Genomic DNA, 25,567 nt, shown 5'->3' on the forward strand with positions numbered 1-25,567 from the left:
AGTTCCTATTCCAAGAGTCTAGCGCCCATCAGTTTGAATAATGAAGTGTCTACTGTGCATCAAGCGGAAGTCCGTAGCGCGAAACCGACCAATAACATTTTCGTGTTGTGGCAAATTACGCGCGCGTTTACGAGCCGAATTTCGGAATTATTTCATAACGCGTGGCGGCTCGCCCAATGTCTCATTGATTGGCACTAATAGCATACGTGGAAACAGTAGCCGAATTCTTAGTTGGCTTCGTTTTGGCACGCGTTCGTTACCTACTCAACTGTCTTTTCCAAACGTTTCCTTTTTGCACTTTTGCTCCCCGAATTCACGGTGCCATTTATAACCTCAGTTTCGTTAGGCTATGTTACTTATACAGGTCGTTTTAAAATCGTAATTTGTAATTTGCGAATTTTATCGAAAAGGGAAATCCGATAGATATACTAAAACAGTCTGTATCTATGTTAAACATGGAAAAAGTTAAACGTTATAATTTCCAAGTAGTCATATTCGACTTTTTTTCGTTTGCAAATTGATGGTCTTCTGAAAAACTGTCATGACTAAAATTTCGTAAAATGGTGAGATAAGATCAGTAGTTTAATAAAAAAAAATTGTATGTTTTATAGCGATATATCTCCATTACTTTGTGCTTAAATTGTACTTAACAGTCATTAAAGAGACATGGAAAAGCGCTTAACCAATGTGAGTCTAAAAATTTATCTCGCTAGAATTCAAGAATTACCTTTTTATATTATTCCACACTGATATAGTAAACAAAATACGATTTAATAAATGTGTAGGTATTAAAAATAAAAAAATTATCGAAAATACTGCAACGAAAAAGAATTCACTTCAATATGTATGTACATCGCGTACAAGAAAGAGCGGATACTGTGCCTAGCAACAACCACTCGGCTGCCGTATATCTGATTCCCTTATTTCACGACGTATTTTATGAGCTATGAAAGGAAACCAATATTAACTCTTTGATTTCACTAATTACTGTCGGTGATTTTCTCACCCAAAACAATGAATGTTAATAGACTGAATCACTGCATTTCTATAAGGTAGTTTACTTGCACTTCTTAAAAATGGAAAAAACCATAGAACAAGGTACAAATGTAGACATAATATTTGACAAACTTTCCTGACCTAAGATAGCAGCCTAGTATCCCAGAAAAAAAGTACACAAAATGCGTTGGTGACAGGTTCATACCTCTTGTACTCTCCTATCTGCGAGAAAGCCCTTGCACTGTTTTACCGATCGGAAGAACAAGACAATCTGACGAAGGAAACGAGTTCCACAGCGTATGGGAATGGCTATGCGCATGATTCTACGTATTGTTAGTGAAATATCCTATCAAAGACAGACGTTATACACGCCACAACCACTTTTTCTTCTCGACATAAGCAATTTGAAATTTTTACTTGACGAATTTTTAAATTTTTTAACCGTCATATATTTAAATATTCAAATATTCAAATTTCAAAAATTACGAGTGTCCTTATTTGTTCCAATATTTGAATCAAAATCATCTACTGCTTCACGACTAATTTTCTTGCGGTTCAAAAAACGTAAATATAACAGAAATCCTCTCTACCAATGGTATTCTTTATCTGCACTGATCTGGCCACGCGGAGAAGTTCCACCGATTAGCTCATCGGTTGCACGCGTTGCATCGGTGACCCGAGCAGCGAAAGTTCTTTTGTTTACTTGAGAACAAGCATCTCGTGCGTTTGCATGAGGCATCTTTGCGAAATCACACTTAGTATTGCAACAAATGCGTAACGTAATCACGAAGGCTCTCGTAATGAGAAACGTCTTATCGAACGACCAATGAAACACTAACCTCTGATCGACACACCTTAGGTTCCCCAAAAAATACAAACTTAACCTAACTAATATAAACCTACACTCACAATCAATTAAAACCACCAAAATCTACCACAAAATTTAAACAAAATTGCACTATGTACTTGCATAATTACAACGATACTACAAGAATAGATCGCATTTACATTATACATGCGAACATTTCACACCGTTCGAAACTTTCAACCCAAACAACGTCCTCTCACACAGCTTCAGTATCGTGTCATAAAACTAAATCAATTTCCACAGAAATCTATTATAATCCTGTCTTCATACCCAACAAACAGTTTAAAAAAGATCGTCATCCACGGTCATTAATCAACACCGATTTATTACCTCTCCACGAGTGAAATCGCCGCAAAGAAGTGGCGTTTATGGTAACGAAAGTTCCAAAGATTCGAGCATCGTAAGCGTAACGCGTAATCGATACGTAGTGCAACGTGCATACAACAGGATGACGCGTAAATATATCCGAATGAATTTGTTGTCCGATCGGTCGTAACTTTCACGAGCGATCGTGTTCCGCTCGCTCGCCTCTGCCCAGGCTGCGCTTACGTATCGTTAGGTCACGCCTAAGCATCGGCACACGGCGAGATAAGCGTACGTATCTTTGATTCATACACAATATTGCTCGTGTCACGAACGCGTTCGATCCCGTGGAGCTCACGTGCCGTAAATTATTCGGTGAGAATAGCAGAGCAGCCGTGTCGCGGCGCATGCGCAGGCCCGCGCTCGAGGCAGAAATTAAACCGTGGATCACTGCGATCGAAATAACTCGCGACGGAGAACAGGTTTCCACGGGTTCGCACGATACGATTGGCCCTCACCATAGATAAATCTAAGGATCCACGAGACAGAGGTATTCGCGGGGCTCTCTTGTTACTTCTACTCAATCTTTAGCGTGTTAACCCCTCAGACTCTGTACTTTGTACGGACTCTCGTTTCTGAAAATGTTTCTCAATACCTATTTAGTGAAATTACCAAATGTCTCATGAAGTTTAGGGTCTTAGTTTAGTTCATGGATTTTTTAGGGGAGAATTTGAAAGCACTGAAAATTGTGGTCACCTATCTTAAATATGATATACAGTATGCTATGGATCCATTTAAGAAAATTTGTCTTAATAATTCTTCATTGATTATTTAATATGTAGCAAGTATTCATTTTAGAAAGCACAAGGTTTTTAATGATGTAATTTCAATTGCGTTTGCACGGTACTTCTCTAGGTAAAAATGCGTCGGTGTTGAAAAGTTAACCAATATTACTGAAATAACACTAGATACAAGTCACAGTGGTACATAACCCTACTAGTATTCTTCAAAAAGGCCTTTGTTTTTCTTTTTAGAAAATTGAGAATGAAAACCATTAATCTAATCGCAAAATTAAAACAAAAGTCAAGAGTGGTTACATTTCCGTGTAATTAAGTGCTAAAAATATACCTGAGGTGATAATGAATTATTCTACTGACATCGCTGCGTCTGACCTAGCATGTAAACCGGCAGTAGAATCAGTCCTGAAGTTTACACACAGTTCAGACATTTTTTAACCAATTAATAACTCTAAAACGAACCCTCAAACTCACTTTCTCTTATTTTTGATTCCTGTTTTATCTGGCATGCAAAATCACCCTTCCAAATTTTTAACACTTGTTGTTGAATAACCTCTACTGCTATATCAAACATCGTTTCAATGGAGGCTGTTGCTAGACTACTACTGATAAGCGAAAGATGCCCGCAATTATACCAAGGTTTGGCCAGTACTATATAACTCGTGCCTAGCGTTATTTCAAAACCGATTTGCCACCCTGGCCTTCCCCTTGCGGCCGAACAAAAAGGAAGCATGATCGATGGGATACCACACGTACACCCGAAAGACTCCACGGTCATCTACCTCTCTCCCTCTCGCTCTATCCTCGGCCATCTATTTTCAGGTCACGCGGCGCGTATACTACTAATATTCCGCGTTTCAGTCGCGTAGATACCCGCGTGGAAGCGAAAAGGCTCGCGCTGGCGCACGGTTTCGCGTCAGCCGAGTGGAACGGCGGCTTAATTGCATTTTCACCGACGGTCGACGCGGCGAGCAGCGCCGCCGTCGGTTCCTAACCTCGCTCTTTTTCCTCCCTTTCTTTTCGTCTGCTCTTCTCGCAGAGAATGACGAAACCCGGTCGTCACGATGCGCCGACCGTGCCTCCCCCCTCTCCGTCTCTCTCCCGCGCATCTTGTGACAGCGTGTCGGCCCTGAATCGGTCTTTACCTGCGGCCTCCGTCGTGTCCGTGGCAACGAGGCTCGAGTCCGAACAAAGGCGAAAAGGCGGCTGCGTGTTGATAGTATGGAAGAGAGGGGGCGAGGGAGGAGGTGGAGAAGGAAGAGAAGAGGGAGCCGAGGGAGGAGGAGGAGGAGGAGAAGGCGATAGCAGCCGATGCGTGTTTCTCCTCGTTCCGTGTACAGGCGGCGTTGCTGTCGCGCGGAACTCTCCTCGCCTAGAAACCACTATCGTAGCACCAGCGCACCTTCTTCCATGTTACATGCACGCGGGATTCAAACGACACGTACCACTAGCATTGACGTTCACTTACGAAGCGAGAGACACCACACGCCACGGCTGGGGACACGAAACTTCTCGATCGATGGAAACCGTTTTACCCACTCGCGGCGTCGACTCGCGCGGCAACGATCTCGCCGCGCAACCTTCGGTCCAGAACTGATGCACCAAGCGGGCCCCGATCGCGGCTACCGCGTACAGGAGAAAGAGAGAGTCGTGACGCGCGACGCTCGGCCAGGCGCCATTTACAGAAACGCACGCATCGACGCGACCTCTCTCTGTCTACTCGCGTCCCTCTACTACTCCCTCCCCCCTCCACTTTCACGCTCGCGACGTGCCGCCCCCTCCACGCCGCCGACGCGATCGCTCCGTCCCTTTTCCACCCATTCTTCCTTTCCCCCTTTCACGTATCTATCCGACCTATCCCAATTACAGCGAACGTCCTTGAAGTGACTAACACCTCGCCGTCCAGCGCTTGTGCCGACCGACCGACGGGGGATGCATGAAAGCAGCGCTGCTCGGGGAGGTGGAAAATGCGGCGGTGGAGGGAGGCGGCGGAGGAGGTGAACGGAGCCAGCGAACCCTCGTTGCCGGGAACACGCGGTGACGAGGTAGTAGCTCGTACACTTTGATGTTACTCGGAGAACAAAGATAGAGAAAGAAAAGAGCGGCGAATGTCCGCTGTGTGTAACGCTCGGGCTTTCTTCAACCTAAGAGTAAAAAGGGTAGAGGGGAGGGGAGTAGGATAACCATGTTTCTTAAGTGTCCGTACGTGAGAACGAGGAGGTTATTCACTGTTCCACGGAAACGTTCGGGCACGACCGTGTTGCTACGGTAATGCGAGTTATAAGATCCTTTGATCGCTGCTCGATGCGCGGTGCCATTGGCTATGGACGATTATGTGTTAGAATTCATCGATGCTAAGGGATTTTTAATGATTCGAATTATTAAAAAGACACGATGTATGTTGCAGAACTGTTTGCAGATAGGTCTTAGAGTTTTGGGGATTGATAAATGAATAAGCGTGCTAATGTTAAAAAGTTTGCCTTAGAAATAATTTAGTCATATAGTTCAATTTCGAGTTTTAGTTGATTTTGAAACTTCTGCTTGAAGAGAGAGAGACAGTGAGTATTTTAGTTAGAGAAATTCTCAATATATATAAAGCAAAGAAAATGCTATTTTGCGTAACTGATTAAGGATTACAGTATACATAGTATAAATCTCTTTCTGTATCATTGTTTGTGGCAGTTCTCAAATGAAAAAGTGATTTAGACGAGTAATTAATTTGATCCAAGATACCTCTTCCTTTTCCTGGAGAATCTAATGAAGAGGATGGTAGTGCTACAATGTAAGCCATTCTTCTTTTAAATACGAAACAAGCAAGTGTATTAATAAAATTTCATTCATCAAGCGATACAGTATGATATTTACATTTTATCTACATCACCTAACAATATTTGATTACGTTACAGTCGCTTAATATGATTAAGACAGTTTGTGGAAGGACTGTGCATGAATAACACACGCGAAAATAGCGATAATAATGTATGCCTATGTCGTTGCAATGTATTCTGCCTCTATGATATCCGCAATATCTTATCCCGCAATTGTACGGGGTGTTTTAAAATTATAGGTACAAACTTAATTAAGCGATAGAGCTCATTGAAGTGTAAGTTGTAGCGATATAGGCCTGAAACTGAATTACTTTTTATTGGTTCAATTTTATCGTAAAAAGGTCTTTCCTACTTATCGTTTGCGCAAACTAAGGTACAATTTTTAATCAACATATACAAAGTAAACGCAAGCAAACAAAATTACTGTAAATACAAGGAACGATAAGAGATATAGCTTCATACTAGGTGTAAGCAAAACTGATCCGCAGTAAGTCAATAAATATTTGCTGAACTCTCGAGATATCAGTTCTTCTACTGTAGAGCATAATCCTTCAAAAGGAATGACAATATAACAAAAGCTGAGCGTATATTGAAAGTAATTCTCAGGCCACGCGTTTTCTGAACCATTTTTACCTCTTTTTTGAGTTCTATTGCATACTCATGATTGCACCTATTATTCTGAAATACCTTGTACCATGCTCAAACGATACATCACTGTAATGCCGATTAATTATTATTACAAATTGCGAGCGTGTAAACTTAAGCATTCATCGTATATTCTCTTATGCCCATAATTCACATCTTCGAAAAAAATTGTTTTATCGAACTTCATAGAAAACTCGCTTATGGATCATTCTTCATTCAAAAATATTCAATTCTTTAAGTTCCTTTTTTTTAAACATTCCAGAATGCCAATATTTCAATTCATTTACATTTCAGTTCATTTCCCACCGATTAAGCAGGCTGGAACATTTTAAGGCAACTAAGGACTTAATAACGTTACATAAATTTGCTTAGCCAACGCGCATTACCATGCCCCACGTTAACCAAACAAACAAAGAAATATTCGTAACGAGGATCTCCCCCGATTCGAGGCAACCCAACTCGAACGCTTCTCAACACGTGTCGCAATTTGAAAACCACCGTGCGGATGATTTCGATCGCGAGCAACCGCGTACGAGCCTCCGTATTCGACGAAACAATATTTTTTCCCTCTTCTTCTTTTTTTCCACGAGGTACGCGCAACACAACATCCCAGCAACGTGCATGAGTCAGCGACGCGCGCTCAACCGAATACACGCGCGAAAAAAAGAAATTCTCACACGTGGAAAAAGCATGACCTATAACGCACGTCGCTGTTACAATGAGCAAATGGTGTACCCTAGATCACAACAATATGGTACTCGCACGGTCCTGTCCTCCTTGCGGGAACGGACAAAGAGACCGATAAGATTGCCGTTTTACGTTTAAACTAATTGCGCGCTGACAATAGTTGTAAAATCAACGAGATACAAGAAGGCGCAAGACGCTCTTCTCGTTTCGCGGCAGAACGTTCGATACAGTGAGTCACAAAGTTATTGGCGCAGTCACAGTTTTTTTCGCTTCGACTCTTGTGACCCTTTGGCCAAGAAACGTAAAATTACAGCGAGAGCTAAGGAAGAGGTCTTGAATACACGTTTTTATGAAATTTTGTGTAATCAGTATTTTAGTGAAAGTATGCATAAGACTCTGTATAAAGACTCCATTATTGAAGGAATAGCTTTAAAACACTGTGTATACTGTTTTACGAAGAAGTAGCCAAAGAGTTTCTCGAGTAAAATTTGAAATCATCCTTTATCTTCTTATTATTTTACTAAAATAAAAACATGTTTTCTATCTATGTTACCATAATTTTATCACTCACTGTACCGAGTAAGATTATCTTTGTGAGATCTGTCCGCGATGATCGCAAAACGTTGACTTCTCGTCCCACAAGATACACAACACATTATATTTCCATTTGCGTTTTTATTTTGTTAATGTCTCATATAATACTAACAAAACATTGAATTACAAAACATGGGCGTACGGGTGTCTGTGATGTGTGTACATGTATGTATGTGTTGCGTGTGTGGTACGTACGTAACTGTACGGTGTGTGGTGTGAAATGAAAGCGGTTATGTGTTTTTCTATGCGGTACGCATATATCATCTGGTTAATGTAAATATTACGATTACTTCATAAGTTCCCTACAATAAGTAGATGGATTTATAACGACACTTTAAACACTTCGAACGCGTACAGTATACGCCCCATTTGCCTGCAGCATCTCTTCGGTTTCGTTCCGTTTTCGTTTATCATTTTCCGTTATTTTTTTACATTAGTCATCGATTTTGTCTTGTACGAGCCTACGACCGATGCTTTCTCTCTCTCCCTATCAATCTATCCTGATGAATATGCAAACGCAAAGAGAGATAAAAACGCTACTATAAGTAGTATGCGATACAATAATATATATATAATGTATATATATATATATATTAATCGTGTACCTCGATATTAGTCATTATAAATAGTTTTTTTTTTAATAATTATTTGTCCAAACACTGAATATTTTACAACAGCCATCGATCTCAACTATTCATAATTCTATTAAACAGTTTGCAACTTTTACAAGTTTCAGTTTTGTTTTTTTTTTTTTAATTACTTTTAAATATTATGCGTAGCGTGTCTGATCCAATATCATATCAATAATAGGGGTATATCATAAATTTTGTAATTTGCTAAAAAATATTCTCTAAAAAATATGTCGACCTAAAGATTATTATGACTGATAATCACAGACAATTTTTTCAATTTTCCTTTCATTCCCTTTTCATTTTCATTAATTTTATCAATAATATTATTTATCTTTCATTTCTTCATCCTCCACTTCTGCGTCTCTGCTCTCCGTTAAACAAGTACAATATTTCAAAATTCTACATTTCGTTTAAACGTTAGAATAGTAGGTATTCCATATTTTTTTTGTTCGTTTATACATGTGTTTTTTTAAAAAGCGTTTTACAGTTCAATTATTAAATTCCTTAATCGTTACGGATAGAAACGGACAATCGAAAGGAAAGATTCGAAGAGAAGCGAGATAGTCTCCTCGTTACAAAGGGGATGCAACGCTGTGACATTGTTCGGAAACTGTTACGAATATTTAATTCGATTACGTGAAAAGAAAAGATGGGCACCGTACAACTTTTTCCACGGAATAACTTAACCACTCATTTCATTATCACACCAAACAATAGTAGATGTCCAAACGCTTCCAGTTACCTAAAAGCAAAAATTTATCTCGAGGTAAAGTACAGATATACATATATATATTTATATATATTTCGAGTTTGGAGATTATACTTATGTATTTTTGCTTCTTTTCTAACGTTAATTTGTTGCTCTTTTCACACGAATCACGTATATTTTTTTTTGTTCTTATTCGTTTAAAGAAACAAAGGTGCTGATGGGTGTAGTAAACAAACGGTGCACAATATGAGTGGTGATGTATTATGCTATCTTTCTCGTGTAGATTATAATTAATTGTAATAATAATAATGATAATAATGAAGGCTGGATGCGTAATACTAAGGAGCTTGTACACGCTCCACGTGAGTTAGGGATTTCTTTTAAAAGATACACAGAGAGAGTATGTTTCAGAAAGCGCACGATAAAATCCATTGAAGTCCGTCAGAGAAATGTGGATAAAAAACTTAATCCTCCGTATTTCTGTCACACGAACGTTAAAACCTACTTTGTTTCCTTCTCCAGGGTGTAAAATATTCTTTATGGGTTTTCGTTTTATAAATAAAAAAATAATTAAGAAATGGCGTTCTTAATTTGTCTACCGATATAAGTAAATACATTCGATATAGGTTATCGTTACGATCACCACAAATATACATTAATCTGCGACGAGAACATGAAGTATTTTGATACATCAAATCGCGTACTTCATACTCTTAAATGATTTGCGATGATACCACATAACAATTACGAGAATTCATTAAAAAGAGAAAAGATGCTTTCTTCCATTGTAAAAAACGAGACTTTACATTCGTGCCTAGTACTCGACAATACTTAGACCATTCGTGTGCACCATGTTCTAAAATCATGTTTTTTTACCTTTTCTGTATATATCCTTTTTTTTAAATTTAATTAGTACTTCTCATATCTCAACCCTAGAACCGTCATCCGTAAGTAATAAATATCAATAAAATATCTAACATTGCTATTTTATATTTTCAAGTAAATTACCTTTCTTACGTCGTATTACCGTTCTTTTTTTTACAGATTAAAATTAATTATCATTATATTAACAATATTCATCTTCCAATAATAGTTATTAATTATTATTGGTAATCATAATATTAAAAAAAAAAGAGTGAAGATTCGAAATACCTAAAAAATGGCAATTTCTCGTGACCAGAACAAGTTTCCATTAACTTTTTCCTTTGCATTTTATAACTTTTTACAAATCAGCATACGCATATTTTGTACCAAATCAGGCCGATTGAAAATGTTGCACGATCGACGCATCGTTATTTAATCGCGTGCTCAAATAATGTTCCTGCCATCATTTATTCATTATATTACCTCTTTAAATAATTCGCAATCAATAATTCTTCGTATAACGCATTTCTTATTATTATCATCATCGTCAAACGCTTCGTCCGCTGCCATTCTACTATCTCTTACTCTAGGCCATTTTTTCATGTAAAGTGCACTTAACGGTGTCCATGGAGCACCAGATATTTTTTTTCATATTTTTTTTTTTTTTTTCAAGGGACAACCACCTCGGCAGAAATTGATTAATTCGCACTAAAATACTTTTATCGTAGCTTAAATCGATGCATAGACAATGCGATTACAGGTTTTTCCTCTTTTGTCAGTTTGAATATAAGTCATCGGGGTACATCTAAAGTATCTATCACCGGGTTAAAGCGTAGGTACATTTAAAGGTAAGGCAAAACTGCGTTTCACAGAAAGGTGATTCCTTTTCATTTCTTTTCTCTCATTTGTTACGGAATTACGCGTCATCCGTAAAGCTCGGAAATATATTCCTATAAAGAACATTTATAACCGTTCCTTTCCCAGTGTGGGAAAATATCACAAACGTTTTCTAGATCCCAACTCTAGAAAAGTTTACTTCGAAACAATGATTTCAATTATCCCTTCATTTCGCGTTTCATCAACGTAATTAATTCCACGATACTCTTCCTCTCTTCCCTTTTACACGATCCGTTTAAAAAATTTTGGACAGAAACATCGTAAACTATCTTATAATTAGCGGTTCCCTTTTTCCCTTCTTTTATCGAGTTTCTGTAAACTAAAATCTCTCCTCTCTCTTTCTCTCTCCATCCTCTCCCTCTCTCTCGTTCCCTCTCGTTCTCTCTCGTTCTTTCTCTCTCTCCCTCTCTTTCTCTCTAGCGGCTTTCATTTAAATATATAAAAATAAATGTAATGAGATTAATATTGTAATATTGGCAAGGCGGAAGCACAAACGCATGGGTGCAACGTTTAAAAATCTATAAAAACATATCAAAATAATATTGCGCGTGACGTACTAATCCTCCGTTTGAAACAAACGAACAGATTTTAAATCCTACGGGAGCGGAGCCTCAGCTCGTTTCCCGTTTCCTCTTTTGCTCCTTCCTTCACTACAATAAGACTTAAAATATCATCAATGTCTGCCAAAGTAGGTACACCTTCAAACAGTATCCCACCCTAGGAAACTGTTACTTCTTTCCATACTCTCCCTCTCTCGCTCTCGCTCTCACTCTCGTTCTCGCGTGCTCTTTCTCTCCCTCTCTCGCTCTCGCTCTCACTCTCGTTCTCGCGTGCTCTTTCTCTCCCTCTCTCTTACTCTCTTTTACTCACACGCTCTTTTCTCCTTAACGCCTATAGTACTAACTTACGTTAAACTGGTAGCTGTACTTACATCAAAGACAATGTCTCTAATCTAACAATTACATATTTTACAAGAACATTTGAAATCTGGCCCTACAGCAGACATGAAATGTCACGAAGTTAGTCGTACACTGTACACTAAATGTAGTTTTATATAATAAAATATTTCATTACACCATCTTACGCGAGTAGAATCGAAATTTACAGAAAATTGTATACGTGTACCCTCGACGAGTCACACAAGTTCATCCACGAAGTTCAATCGTTTCGTTACTCCATACGCGCTGAACGTATATTTTCCTTCCTTACGTTTAGGCGTGTTCAAGAAGTAAACGGTCCTTGAAACATTCTCCTCCTAAGTACGTCGATTTTGTGCTATATGTTTTGTTGAAATTTCATACTCGGTCTTGGTCCAATCGCGCGTAAAAATTGTTAAAAATCTAACTGAAACGACATAGAAAAAAAATGCACGCGTATAGAAGCTAAAAGCGCGTTTGGATTTAGTGTAAAGTGACGATAACTTGTACACTTAAGCCTCAATAATAGATAATAAGTAGAGTCTAGAAGACGTGCGTGAAAGCACAGGCGTGGATAAAGTAACACTTTCATGGGCCTCGGTGTGAGCGAGACACGCGAGGGCCCGTTCGGATACGAAAGCAGGACAATATTCAATCATTTATTGCTATAAGTATACCCTTTAAATCAACTACGATGTGTAGCCGTTTAAAGTAACATTGTCATAACGCGATGTCTCGTGTACTATTATCTGGCCTTCTAATATTTTAATCGTATATCTATTTCCTTTATAGTAATAAAAAGCTGCAATCTCTGAAAATAGTTTGATGATTAAATGAATAACGTTCAATAAAATGAATCCTATTCCAAAGCGCGCATAATTATAGCACATCATATCTTTTCGCTGTGCTCGTTGGCTGCTTACGATAGCGGTATATATGCAGTCTCAATTGAGGTATTTGCGACATCTGCGGGAACCGCAGGTACATGGAATCTTGATATCCTCGAAAGGAAATTTGTAATCGTACGTCAACTCTTCTCCTTGAATAATGCGACGGAGAGCGAAAATTAAAATGTGCTTCTTACCTAGGATGTCCACCACTCGCGAATAACAGTTTGGCTGCAACACGATTCACAAACCATTAATAATTCATCCCATAATTTAGTGTTATATCGCTTTATATTTATCTTATATATTCTAGAAATACGTACAATTATAAAAATACATACCTCGCATGAGTGGTTAATGAATCTAGCCGCGTTCCCTTTCATTGTAGCATCGACGACCAGATGATCGTCGATTTTAAACATATAACACCCTATATTTTTACTATCGTAGTACTTTTCTCGTTTATCGGTTAAGGAGGCTCGAATCACCTAATAGAATTTGTAAAACATTACTCCCACAATTCAGTAATCAGACTAATGACTAAACAAAGTTTTTAAATATTAAAAATCTTTTTCTTACATACCTCACCAGCATATTCAATAACCATTTCTCCAGCTTCAATATCTCTCAAACAGAACAGACCTCTGCCATGTATGTGAGAATGGTACACCCCAACTGATTCCTTAGATGTTTCTTTAAGTATCCTGAACCGCATCGCCATTGGCAAATTTGTGCTTGCCACTCGTCTGTAAAAGGATCATTTTAATACTTGTCATACTCAAGTGTTATATTTACTTAAAAAAATATTATAATGAAGCACTCTTTACCTGGACTCAGCTTCTGAAATGGCTATCAGCTTCGGTTGCTGCCTATGTCTCGATGCCAGCCAACTAAACATATCATGAACTTTTCTTCCTTTAAATGGTTCAGCACGAGCAGCACCATTGACACATGCTTTAGGCAGGTCGTTCTCTGCCTCCCCTGGCTTAGGAGGTGCCAAATCATGGAACTTGGTTTTGTATTTAGTACACCTGTTTACGTCTGGTAGCTGTTCAACCAGGTATACTGTAGCATTGTTTTCCAAACCCAGATTTTCAGTGAGAGGATTGTGAGGCAATGGAGGTAAATTGTGAGCCTTTCGAGCACTCTGGACTGCTTGAAATACAGTTTCCCATACTTCAGCCATTGAAGAAGCGGTATGAGTAAATCCATCCTGTGACTTGATCTCATACATCAATGTCGGCCCCTTCGAAGAATTCTTCTGCGTCTGTGTATTTTGTGAATTGGGCGGGACAGATTTAATTGATTTGCTAACAATCCTCGGTTTTTTAACTGCAACTGGTGGAGTCTTGGTTTTCAACAGGTTGAATTTATTATCGATAGGCTTCACCTTCTCGTCGATCTTATTCGTTTTCAATGTGAACGTTTTTATTGGCAACAACTGTAAAGAGGCTATTTGAGGTACTTGCTTTGATGGCAATATTTCTACAGACGTTACTTGCGGAGACTTCTTGTTTTGCGTCATCGCCTTCATATTATGTGTGATTTTATACGATCCATCTTGTAACTGTTTTTGCAGCACTATCTTTAACGATGCATTCTGCAGCTTCTCTTTGTCCAGTTCTAACTTTAGATTTTCCTTCACCTTTTCTAAAGTATCGGTGTTCAATTTCAGACTTTCGTTTATATTGCTGATGGTCGTCTCCGGTTTTTTAACCGTTGGCGCCACGGCTTCAACTATTTGCTTTTTACACTCTGTGAGCTTCTGCTCCGGTTCTGCTGGTTTAATTACTGGTTTCGTCGGCTCCTCTATGATCTCTGCTTTCTGCATCACCTTGGTTGTGTCTTGCTTTGGAGTTACAGCTTGCATAGGTAACACTCTGTTCATCGGTCGACTCGTAGGTACATTGCTCGCAGACATGGTGATCTTATTCTGCACAGTCGAGCTAGTGATAACTGTACTATTACTTGTACTTACATTAATATTGTTAGAATTCGGTACAGTATTACTATAATTATTATGCACACTATTTACATCATGATTCAACTTATTTACAGTAATATCCCTTTGAGTTATACAGTGATTAGGTAGCGGGAGTATTTTAGATGATATGCTAGACTTTATCATACTGGTATTCTCCGACACGTGCTTCGAGTCAAAGTACGGTCGGACGCTATTGTTCATCTGCTCCGAATCGAATAGCGGTTCAGTGATCTTCCATGGTCCATTATTTTGTTGTGTAGCTGAGTTAGAGACTGGACTTGGACGTACAGCTACCCTCGGTATCGTTGGTATCGAACTTTGTAACAACTTGGGTGACGATATCACTCTTGTTGCTGGCGGAGGTTCAGATGGACACGTATCTGGTAATTGTATCGACGTGATCGGTTCCACAACATTCTGACACGATACAGGCAATATGGTGTTGCAGGTGGCTGAGGCGAAGTTTTGCTCAGGTGTTGACGGTATATTAATTTGTGGTGTCACGATTGATTCTGGTATAGGTGTCGACTGATTCACTACTACGTATCCACTGGGTACCGCAGAAATATTGGGAACGTTCCCAACAGATTGCACACTTGGTGGAAGAGCGGAGACATTGGATACATTTTGGACGTTAGGTACGGTTGGTATATTGGGAATATTAGATGTAGCAGGTAAAGCAGGTGCAGTGGGTATACTAGGCGCGTTAGATACATTAGGTACGTTAGGTACGACAGGTACGCTAGATCCAGTAGGTACACTAGGCACACCAAGCGTATTAGGTGCATTTGGTACACTAGGAATACTAGACACGCTAGATGCACTGGGTATACTAGGTACACTGGATGCACTAGGTATGCTAGATATACTGGGTACATTGGGTACTGTGGGTACGTTGGATACATTCGGTATATTTGCTATGCTCGCTATATTGGATACATTGGATACAGAAGGTACAGTGGGTATAGTAGGTATAGTTGGTACATTCGGGACATTAGGTACACTGGGTATGCTAGCTAGATTAGGTACATTGGATACACTGGACACGTTAGCAACGTTCGGAACACTAGGCACCCCAGGTACTCCAGGTACATTTTGCACAGTCTGTACTGCCGTTACTGTGGGGACACCTGGGACAGCCTGAACGTCCACAATAGGTTCCATAAGCTTCGAAGCTTGAAAGACTTGCGTCGTCGTTTGATAACTGCTTGCTAACACCTGCGGGACAGCGCCAGCCATAAACTGACTGGAAGACATTACTGTGTTGCTCACAATGGTCTCCAAACCATAATACATCGGCTGGTTTGAAAGGAACATACTGCCTGTCGAGTCCGTGAACATTTCCAATGTTGGCGTAGAACTTAATAACAATTGCTCAGATGATATAACTCCACACTGAATTGCACTGGGTTGTTGCTGTATGATCGTTCCAAGAACTGTTGGCTGTGTTTGGGCAATCTGTACGCCCGGTAATATTGATATACCTCCATTTTGCAATGCCAATAGATTATCGGAGGGCGCTTGTATGTACGCACCAGGAACTAAATGATTAGTCGTTATAAACTGGGGTTTAAATGCAGCTTCGTGCTGATTACCGAGCGTCGTTACGTACTGAAGATTTTGTCCAGACTGTTGTTGTAGTGTCTCTACGTACGCAGACATGATACCAGGAGATGCAACTTGCTGTAATATTACAGTTGGACCATTTGTCCTTTGAGCTTGCTGCAGTTGTATAACTGGTGTGTTATTTTGCATGGGCTGAAATCTAGCGTGTCCATTATGTGGCTGTACAGTGTTTTTCACTATTTGTGCTTTAATTCCTTTCGTTCGAGACTTTGGTGCACGTGGAGATTTTGATTTCGCTAATTTTGTTACCTGCACGTTCGCCTGTGATTCGTTAGTCACAGTTTGCACGCCGGTAGAAGAAAACGCGGGTGATACCTGTGGACTTGGAACTGTTTGGGAGTTCACACCATCTGGAGAATTCATTGGTGTATTAATTATGTTTTGGGTAATACTAGAATCACTTGCAACAGATGGTGGATCCGTAATTTCTGTTATTTGGACAGTACTCTCTTGAGGTAATACTGTAGCATTTGGCAATGTGGTTGTTGTTCTAGTATACTGTGTTTGCACGATCATATCGTTCGATGTTAATACTGTTTGGTGAACAGTTTCCACAGTGGCGTGTGTATGAATTTGTGGAGTAATAATTGCTTGTGCTATCGGTTCAATTTGGATGGCTGGATGAGGCGATGGTACAGAAGCTTCCAAAGGAGATGTCGCTTGCATATCTGGATAGTCAGACGAAAGTGTGTGCCCTTCAGATGGTGACAAAGTTATAAACTGTGGAGATACAGATCCAATACTCGGGGAAAATCTGGAATCAGGCGATGCCAATTTATTATCCATAGTTTCCGAGTCACTGTCACTTGTAACCATGATATCACAGTGGGTCAAATGTCTATTATAACTATCTTGTGTTCTGTAGGTACAACGGCATCGTTTGCAAGTTACTGGACGATCAATGTGATCAAAAGGCGTATCACATTGCGAAGTAACATTAATCCCTTCATTTTCAATACGCTGCGGTGATATGCACTCATCATCACTGGAAATATCGTCAGCACCATCCAACTGAGGAATTTCCAAATTTAGTTTTAAATTACTCTCTCTAAAGAAATTAATTTTATGAGTTGCACATTTTTGGCAATTTGAAAAGCTGTCATTTCCCTTTACTTTTTGAGATTTATCGTTATTCTTGGTAATATGCGATTTAATAAATCCATATATTCGCTTCGATCGTAAAATGTTGTTTGACGACTTTGCGCAAGAATTAGAATCACTTTCATTAGTCAAAGTGAACTCGTTGCTGTCACATGAGGACTCATCGTTAATACCATCTAACTGTGGGATCGATAAATGCTCTGGCACACGCAATTCTGTAGTTTTCTCTTCAATACTGTACTCTGGAGAACTGCATTCACTAGCGCTACTTGGGTCAGCTGGACCATCAACTTGTAATATCCGCGGTTGTTGTCTCGCATGCCAAAAAAGCCGCTTATGTTCTTTTCCCTCTTCACGATTCGTAGATATTACACGACGATTAAGACCGTTTACATCTTCAATGCAATACTTCAATTCTCGCACGGAATCAGATAAGATGTTGGGTGTATTCGCTCTGCCAACAGTGACCATTATACTGTCTGGAATCCTTAGCTCATGCAGAGTAGGCGGACGTTCATTTTGTGAGTCTAATACCATTACGCTTGTTTCACTAGATTTCGTCATGCTCGAGTTTCTTGATAATTTTCTCCTCTTTATACTAGGTCCGTAAGTACCGTCCAGTTTGCAACTCCAAGTTAAACTACAAGATCGTTGATGGTGCCTCTGTCCCCCAACAATTAATGGACTATTCGACATTACTTCTGATTTAGACCTCTTCAGTTCTCGGCCTCCACGTTTCTGATTTTTCGAACTGAACAAATCGTCCATTAAATCTTGAACAGAAGTTTTTGTCTCCAGGTGAACCCAAAGATCATTGTGCGAGCCTAATTCCAACAGAGAAGGATCTATTTTCGAGATTTTGTTCTCGGGTGGTTTTATAATTTCATCTACCTCAGATGTCAGCATATCATCTTTAAATAGGTCAGATGAAAAGGTACCATCATTTTTTAAATCCATCGCTAAAAAATCTTCGTACGTCATTTTTGGAAATATATCTTGCATCGAAATGCCGTCTAATAGATCATGTGGTAGATCTTCAAATATAGCTTCTTTTAATTCTGGGGGCAAAAGATCTGTATTATTTTGTTCCGCCAAGTTTTCGTCAACTTCCTTATTACAGACCGCGTCGATCAAAGCATCTAATGTATGTTTTACTGCTAAGTATTCCGTTTTCTGCCTATCTTCTTTTTCCTGCTCTTCAGAGTGATCTATGGTTATATTATTTTCCAAGTCTGGAGAAACTTCTGGAACATACATTTGTACGTATGTCCTAATATAATACCTTACGATCTTAAACGGATTTACCGTGGACCAATATAGCCGAGAGCACTTATAATCACAAGGTATGATTTTTTCTGGTGTATCAGAATATTCAGGTATAACCGTGCCTAAGCAATCGATCATTAACGAACCTATCATCACTTTGACTTTATTTGGTTCCGCATATTTTTTCTTCTTACGATCCAGTTCTACATACACTGGTCTTCGTAAACTAAATTCATTCTCATTTTGTAATGTTTTATGCGAACAATTGTTTAAATGCAAAGAACAAAATACTGTTTTATCATCATTGAAAATAAGTCCAATGTTCCTTGCACAAGGATAATGGAAGGTACTATTACAATTTTTCGCGCAACATCCAACACTTGCTCCTTTCTTCCCACATTCGGAACAACGAATTAAGCGTCCTCTCGAAATAGCACTGTGAACATTTTGTAAAGACCCGTCGATTTCTTCGAATACTTCGTTGGACCAAAGTGCACAATTTGAATGCACCCATTCGTTCTGTCCGCAATATAAAAGCCGCCCCTCTTTTGTTTCCTGACCATCACCCAAACCTTTACATAAACAACAGGATCTACTGTCCTCAACATGAATATTATATAAATTTGCAGTTTTAGCCGCGATTGCTTTCGGTGCTTTCATTACTTCTTCTTTCCATACTTCTAGAATAGAATCATCAAGTTTCGTACCTGAGGCATCGTCCTTGTTATTATCATTAGTGAATCTCGACGCATCATCTTTTTCGTTATTATTTTTAATACTTTCTGGACTAAACCATGGGAATACCTCTTGTAAAATCTCATGATAAGCCTCAGTTAGATCTTTAGTACCGGTATAATTGATCACACGCTCCATGTCATAATGAAACTGTGACAAAGTTTTGTATTCATTGTTGTTAACATTCCGTTTAACTGACATTAATGTAGGCGAAGGTCTAACAATAATTTGTTGGTCTGAACAATGACACTCTGTATCGATTGGACTGCCATTCAAACTTTCTTGAGTTGCTGAATCTTTTTTATCGTTATCTTGGATATCTTTCACAGCACAATTTTTGACTCGAACAGAACATTCTTTCAAATGAAACTTTTGTCGAAGTCGTCTTAAACCTCTTCTATTAGAGCAGTCAATTAATTGATTTTCATCTAACTTATCAGATTTCGAGTTACTGTTTGGGCTACATTCTGTGCTTTTACTTTTTTCATTATTACATTCTTCAGACTCTTCCCCAGTGGAAGCTTCTTTACTACTTGTGTTTGAATCTGTCTTTTCATCTGAGAATTCCAACTTTCTTACATTGGTAATAGACTTACATGAGCATTCCTTTTTTGGACTCCATTTTAATGCAGCACAAGCTTTTCGGTTTTTACTCAACGATTTTATCACACCTATAAAACCGGCTTTAAGTTCAGCCTCTATAGCGTTTCTCCAAACAGAATTGGGGTTAGAAGAACACTGGCTGCATGTGAATTCAATAGAATCAGGTAAATAACTAAGGATCTGGTAACGTTCGTCGGAAAGTCCCTCGCAACGGGCATGCACCCAATAAGAGCATTCACTACATTCCATCATCTGGAAAGTACAACAAAAAATTATGAAATTTTTTTGTTTATCTTAAATATTACGTTCATATGTAACTCTATAAAAATAACACTAATAGTGTTATAAATATTTACTTACTTTTGTGTCAAAATCATTTTCATTGTAACATCTCTGACACAGAGGACAATAATTTCCTTGTTGACGTAATTTAAAACACATGGAGCATAATGGTAAGTTGCCCACATGAACATTAACTCCTTCACTACCACAGCTTTTACACTTGACACAACTTTGACACACATAAGGTCTTTCAGGACTATAAAGTCTCGCACTAACACCAGATTTTGACAAGCACGAGTGATGAAATGATTGACGACAACGAATGCAAGACAATTTTGGACCAGATCTTTGATGGCAGGATTGGCATATTGTACATCGAGGACAGCACCAGTTTGGTTGGGCACAAGCATTCCATTCACTGGGTTCCAAACAAAAGGCATGATATGGCTCACAACAGCACTGACAGTGGATGAGCTGGAAAGATTATTACAATGTACAACTGAATGAAATAATGTACACTTATCTAGTACTTACTGGTTCTTTCCCAGCACTTCCACAAAGGTAACAAATAGCAGGAATATGGAACAGTTCTGAACCTATAAGAGCAAAACCTTTTGCTCCAACTTCTGTAGGATCATATTGTTCCCAGAAATCTATAGATACTGTATGTAATGTGTCACTATTTGTTTTAGGTATCTGCAATAATTGATTCATTATTTTTTAACTATAATTTATGAGTGGTAACTATTAAGTTTATATTTGTACCATACTTTAATACTGTAGCTACTTACCACTTGAAAATTTGATATTGACATATTTTGTTGCGATTTTCCTCTTTTTAATTGAGATTGTGTTACACTGATGGTACTCAGATTTACACTATTTTCGTCGTTATGTTTTTGTGTCTCCTTTTCTTTTATGCAATCTTTTTTCTCTGTTTTATCGCTTTCCTTCAATGTTTTTGGAATGTGTTTATTGCTTTCAGTATCTTCCTTTCCATCTGCAGAAGGAAACGTAGCAATTGGTTGACCAAGAGCTACACTTGCACTTCGACAAACATGTTTAACCCTTGGCCCCTTTAATTCAAGTCTCTGCCTAAGGGGTTGTGGACACTGATTTAAGGACGGCGAGGAAAACATCGGATTTTTTATTTTCTTCCTCACTTTTATCCTATTATTTTTTCTTCTCTTTTTACTAGGTGATATATTTAGCGATGAATCGACTGTAAACAAAATTGTATATAAACAATGTACACAGATTTGTTAACGAAAAAGAAATTTATACGAAAAAATATATAACTTACATTTATCTAACTTAGTGTACAGAAAACCAGTAGTGCCTTGATAGCTAGCTTTCTGACCCATTTCAATGTTTCTCCAACTCATAGCTGATTTAAATAAGTTTTTCTCTGAACTGTCTTCTGCAGGCCAACCTAATTTACAAGATATTAATTTTTGTCCATGATTATCAGTATCCTCTTGGTTCAATGTTAAAGGAATACTTAGTGGATCTCTCATCATTGGTGGTAGTAATGCATTTAAACCCGTTTTTAACGAAGAAGGAATGTTATAACACTTTAAACACATTTTTAACCAACATGCTGGACACCTAGCTTTATAAACACATCTCATGAGATTCCATTGCTGACTTCTTACAACAGGTGGAACTAAACATAAACCATCTCCTTTATGGCATTGAAGAACTGGAAGGGTACTGTTTGTAGATTTTGCACAAGCTTGTCGTTTAATCATCTTGCTGATAAACTTTCTACAGGATTCACAACTGTGAATGCCGAACTTTCGAGCTTGTTTTACAAACCGATAAAATCGTACAGCACCGCAAACACCACATTTAATAGTACCCGTTAGTCCTGAAGAATTATAAAGATAAAATCAATTAATTATGCTAATGACATTGTCACAGACAGCATATTCAAAGTATTGCAATTATAAAAATTATACACATACCGAAGTTAGTGTTTTCACTGGAAACACTATTATTGTTTGTTGTTGAAAAAGGTCCTTCAGTTCCACCAACACATTTATTATCTAACTTTAACCTTGCTTTCCTTAAAATAACTTTTCCACCACTCAATTTCATTCCAGTCCATTCTGACTGTTCGTCCTCTGTGTGATTACTATGTTCACTTCCACTTTCAGATAACGTACTTTCTGTGTCAAAATTATCTGAATTTCCCTCTGCAGGTTTATTCCCATTATTAGAATTATCTTGACCTTTTCCACTAGTATCATGTTTCACTTTTTCCGTATCTTCAAAGTTTGCTTGCACTTCTAGATCAGTGACTTCACTTTGAGTTCCTGACCTTGTTTGAATCCTGGAAGACTCTGAACTTAGAACATCGGAATCAGGAAGAACTTTTGTAGGAACAGAAATTGGTTTCTGATTTTTGGACATAGTTAGTTTAAAATTTTGAGCTTTTTTAACTGTATTTTGTAAAGAATCTTGAGTTTTACTGGATTCATCGGATGGAGTTTTAATCACTTTGCTTTTAGTTGATATATTGACTTTTTTTACATCTGTATTAATCATTTTTGATACTTGTGCGTTTTGTATAGAGGGTGCTAATTTTTCTAAATTTTTCGTAGATTGCATTACACTTTGAGAATTGGAATTTGCACGTTGAATTATTTTTTTGGCCTTATTTCTTGCATCTTTATCTGTTAATTTTGTACATAATTTACTAAGACTTCCCTCTTTTAATTTAGAATCCTGATTGCAGAATTTGTTTAACGTAAACTTGGCCTTCTTTACATGTGTAGCAATTTCATTCTCACTATGCTCCGTGCCAGGAGTCTCCTCTAATTCTTCAATAAATCTTTTATTTGGTTTAATAACTCTAGATGAATGAGCACTCCGAACCGGTAAAATAAATTTCCTTACAGTGTTCGATTTATCCCCACATTGTGCTGTTATATTACGTGCATTATTACTATTGGATTTTGCCCTCTGCAATAATCTCTTTGCAGTACTGTTACGTAGTTGTCTTGTTCGTTGATGTTGATCCAAGATATTGTTCACCGATTTTAATACTGGTGTTTTCATGAAATTTGAGAATTTTATATTTTTGCAAGTCCTACGATTTTTAGGTCTATGGAACTTATTAGCACATTTGGAATTCAATATAGCCACATCTTTCTTAACATCTTCTATTGGTTTCACATTTTTCTCGCACAACTTTTCAGCATCGGCTTCAACACTCAATGGAGAATTTTCAGTATCTGTGACACTTTGTTCATTCGATTTTGGTACAGGATTTTCAACAGTATCAGCTGGTGGTTTAGTGGTTGCATTTTCTGTGTCATGTTGTTGCGTTTTTATATAGGACACGGAAAGATTAGCCTCTTTAGTGCTAAAACCATGAAATGGTGGATGTTCCTACGCAAGAAAAGTTTCACATAAATATTGACACATATCACACAAGTACATAAATCTGCAATCTATTCATCAGTAACCGATGTTTGAAACTTGCAACACATTTCAAAATGTTTACAATAAACAACCTTTAAGATTTGAAAATCAAAAGAACATTGTTAATGTTCAACTTCAAAATATTCTTACATTCTTAAACAGGACTGTTTACTAATATACGCATTAAAATACACTACATGTACACACCAAAGTTTACATTTGACCAGTGTCAATAGACAAGAAGCTAAAAATGTAAATAATCATCTCTACAAAATAAAAACATGAACGTGAAAGCATATTTTCATCGAGTCATTGACATTTTCAAGTACAGGCGGTACGTCAGTGCATATTATATATAGATCTGCCATTCTGAAGCTGGCGATTCCCTTCTAATAGGTTAACCTTCATCGGACAGCCAAATCTCAGTTTTTCTGGCCACCGAATCGGCGCCGTATGGGTCCCTATGACGCTCATAGCGCAAATATATGTTGCTCGTGAACCATGAAAGAACGATGATCCAGGTGACTCTAATTAGGCGCTAATCGGTCGCGTACTCGTCGCGAGAGTAAACTACGAATTACCTTCTCGTTGTCACCAAATGTTTCGTTGAACAGGGAAAGTCCGTAGTAGATGTTCTCGGCGACGGTTACCGAATCGCTTTGGACTGTCTCGGGCTGGCCGAGGACCTTGATTCGTTTCCTGGTGACCGTCTTCGGCGGCTTCCCGGGAAACTTGGACCTTCCCATGTTCACTATTTTCAACGGCCAACCTCAACCTCACAACGAAATTCTGTTTCCATTTTACGCGATTTTGCCCAGTCGAGGCGCACCAACTGAACACCAACGAACACTTAACACACACGGAACTCGCTGGCTTCGTTAAACATCGGTTAACGTCGGCCGAATTCGATGATAGCCGCGAAATACGCGCGTACTGTCAAACACAGAATCACCAGTAGTAAGGTGGGTACATGTGTTTCGAATACATACGCGGCCCCATCCATCTAGTGATTTTTACTCGACCGATGCTTAGGTGGTCCGCGCTCCGGTCGTCGGTTATCGTTCTGCCCTATCTAAATAGAATCTTACGGCTAATCTACGTCGATCGCATACAATGCTTTATAAAATGAAATTTTTCATTCGTCTCTTTATTGGTAAACTGTTGCTGTTCCCTACGAATTCATTTTAAGTGGCAATTATGGAACAATAAGTGTAGGTTTCTCATAGGTAAAAGTTTGTAGAGCAGATTTAATTGTTCTCAGTTTCGTGTGCCTGAGCACGTAATGAGGAGCAACAGCAGATGTAACAGACGGCACACGATTGGCTCTGTGTGCGGCGTATTGAACGCTGTCCAGTCTGAACCCACCATAATGCGTTTTAGTCTAGGGAATATTAAGTTACAGTATTACTCGTTAATGTAACTTTCATTTTGGAGCTCTTTCCGCTTTGAGCGTATAATAAGCGTTTTCTCTTCGTTCTTACAGTTTTTCGACACTTTTTAAATTGTCTTTTGTTTATTTATGAAGCAATAAAGGAGCATTATAAAATATAATGGATTTAGAATATGACTTTAACTACACTTTGATTTATTGTTTTGATTTGTTTCTATGCAGAAAGATCATCTTTTATTTCTTTTGCATTTTTTTTAAATATATTGAATCTAGTAAATCATAATAATAGATTATTAATGTGAGATATTACTTTCGTGATATATCGTATGATGCCGCAAATAATGTTTAACGTTTACGAAATTAATATTTGAATGAATAGTATTAAGGAAAGGTACAATATATTACAGTCATTTGACGAAAACATTCATTATTTCAAGAAATGAAGATCGTTTGTTATTATTATACTGTACAAATTGTGTAAATTGCTTTTAAATTAACATTATGCGACCCATTGAAATGTATTCCGA

The 25,567-nt window shown here is 38.3% G+C and overlaps 1 protein-coding gene and 1 long non-coding RNA gene across 2 annotated transcripts; both read right to left on the reverse strand.

Annotated features, from left to right (window-relative positions):
* Positions 1-4,105: 4,105 nt before the first annotated feature.
* LOC143180146 (uncharacterized) lies at positions 4,106-4,529 on the reverse strand. The gene is made up of 2 exons (XR_013002081.1): positions 4,410-4,529; positions 4,106-4,336 (listed from the first exon to the last, which is right to left on the reverse strand). It is a non-coding gene; the product is annotated as an uncharacterized LOC143180146 (long non-coding RNA).
* Positions 4,530-10,625: 6,096 nt separating this feature from the next.
* Trx (histone lysine N-methyltransferase trithorax) lies at positions 10,626-24,460 on the reverse strand. Its single transcript, XM_076381551.1, has 10 exons — positions 24,232-24,460; positions 22,189-23,617; positions 21,525-22,091; positions 21,013-21,443; positions 20,756-20,917; positions 20,300-20,695; positions 13,452-20,191; positions 13,208-13,370; positions 12,966-13,112; positions 10,626-12,855 (listed from the first exon to the last, which is right to left on the reverse strand). Exons 1-10 carry the CDS (start codon positions 24,394-24,396, stop codon positions 12,682-12,684), a joined length of 10,374 nt encoding a protein of 3,457 aa, XP_076237666.1. The 5' UTR covers positions 24,397-24,460; the 3' UTR covers positions 10,626-12,681.
* Positions 24,461-25,567: the final 1,107 nt, after the last annotated feature.

Source organism: Calliopsis andreniformis, chromosome 6, assembly GCF_051401765.1.
Source record: "Calliopsis andreniformis isolate RMS-2024a chromosome 6, iyCalAndr_principal, whole genome shotgun sequence".
NCBI lineage: Eukaryota > Metazoa > Arthropoda > Insecta > Hymenoptera > Andrenidae > Calliopsis > Calliopsis andreniformis.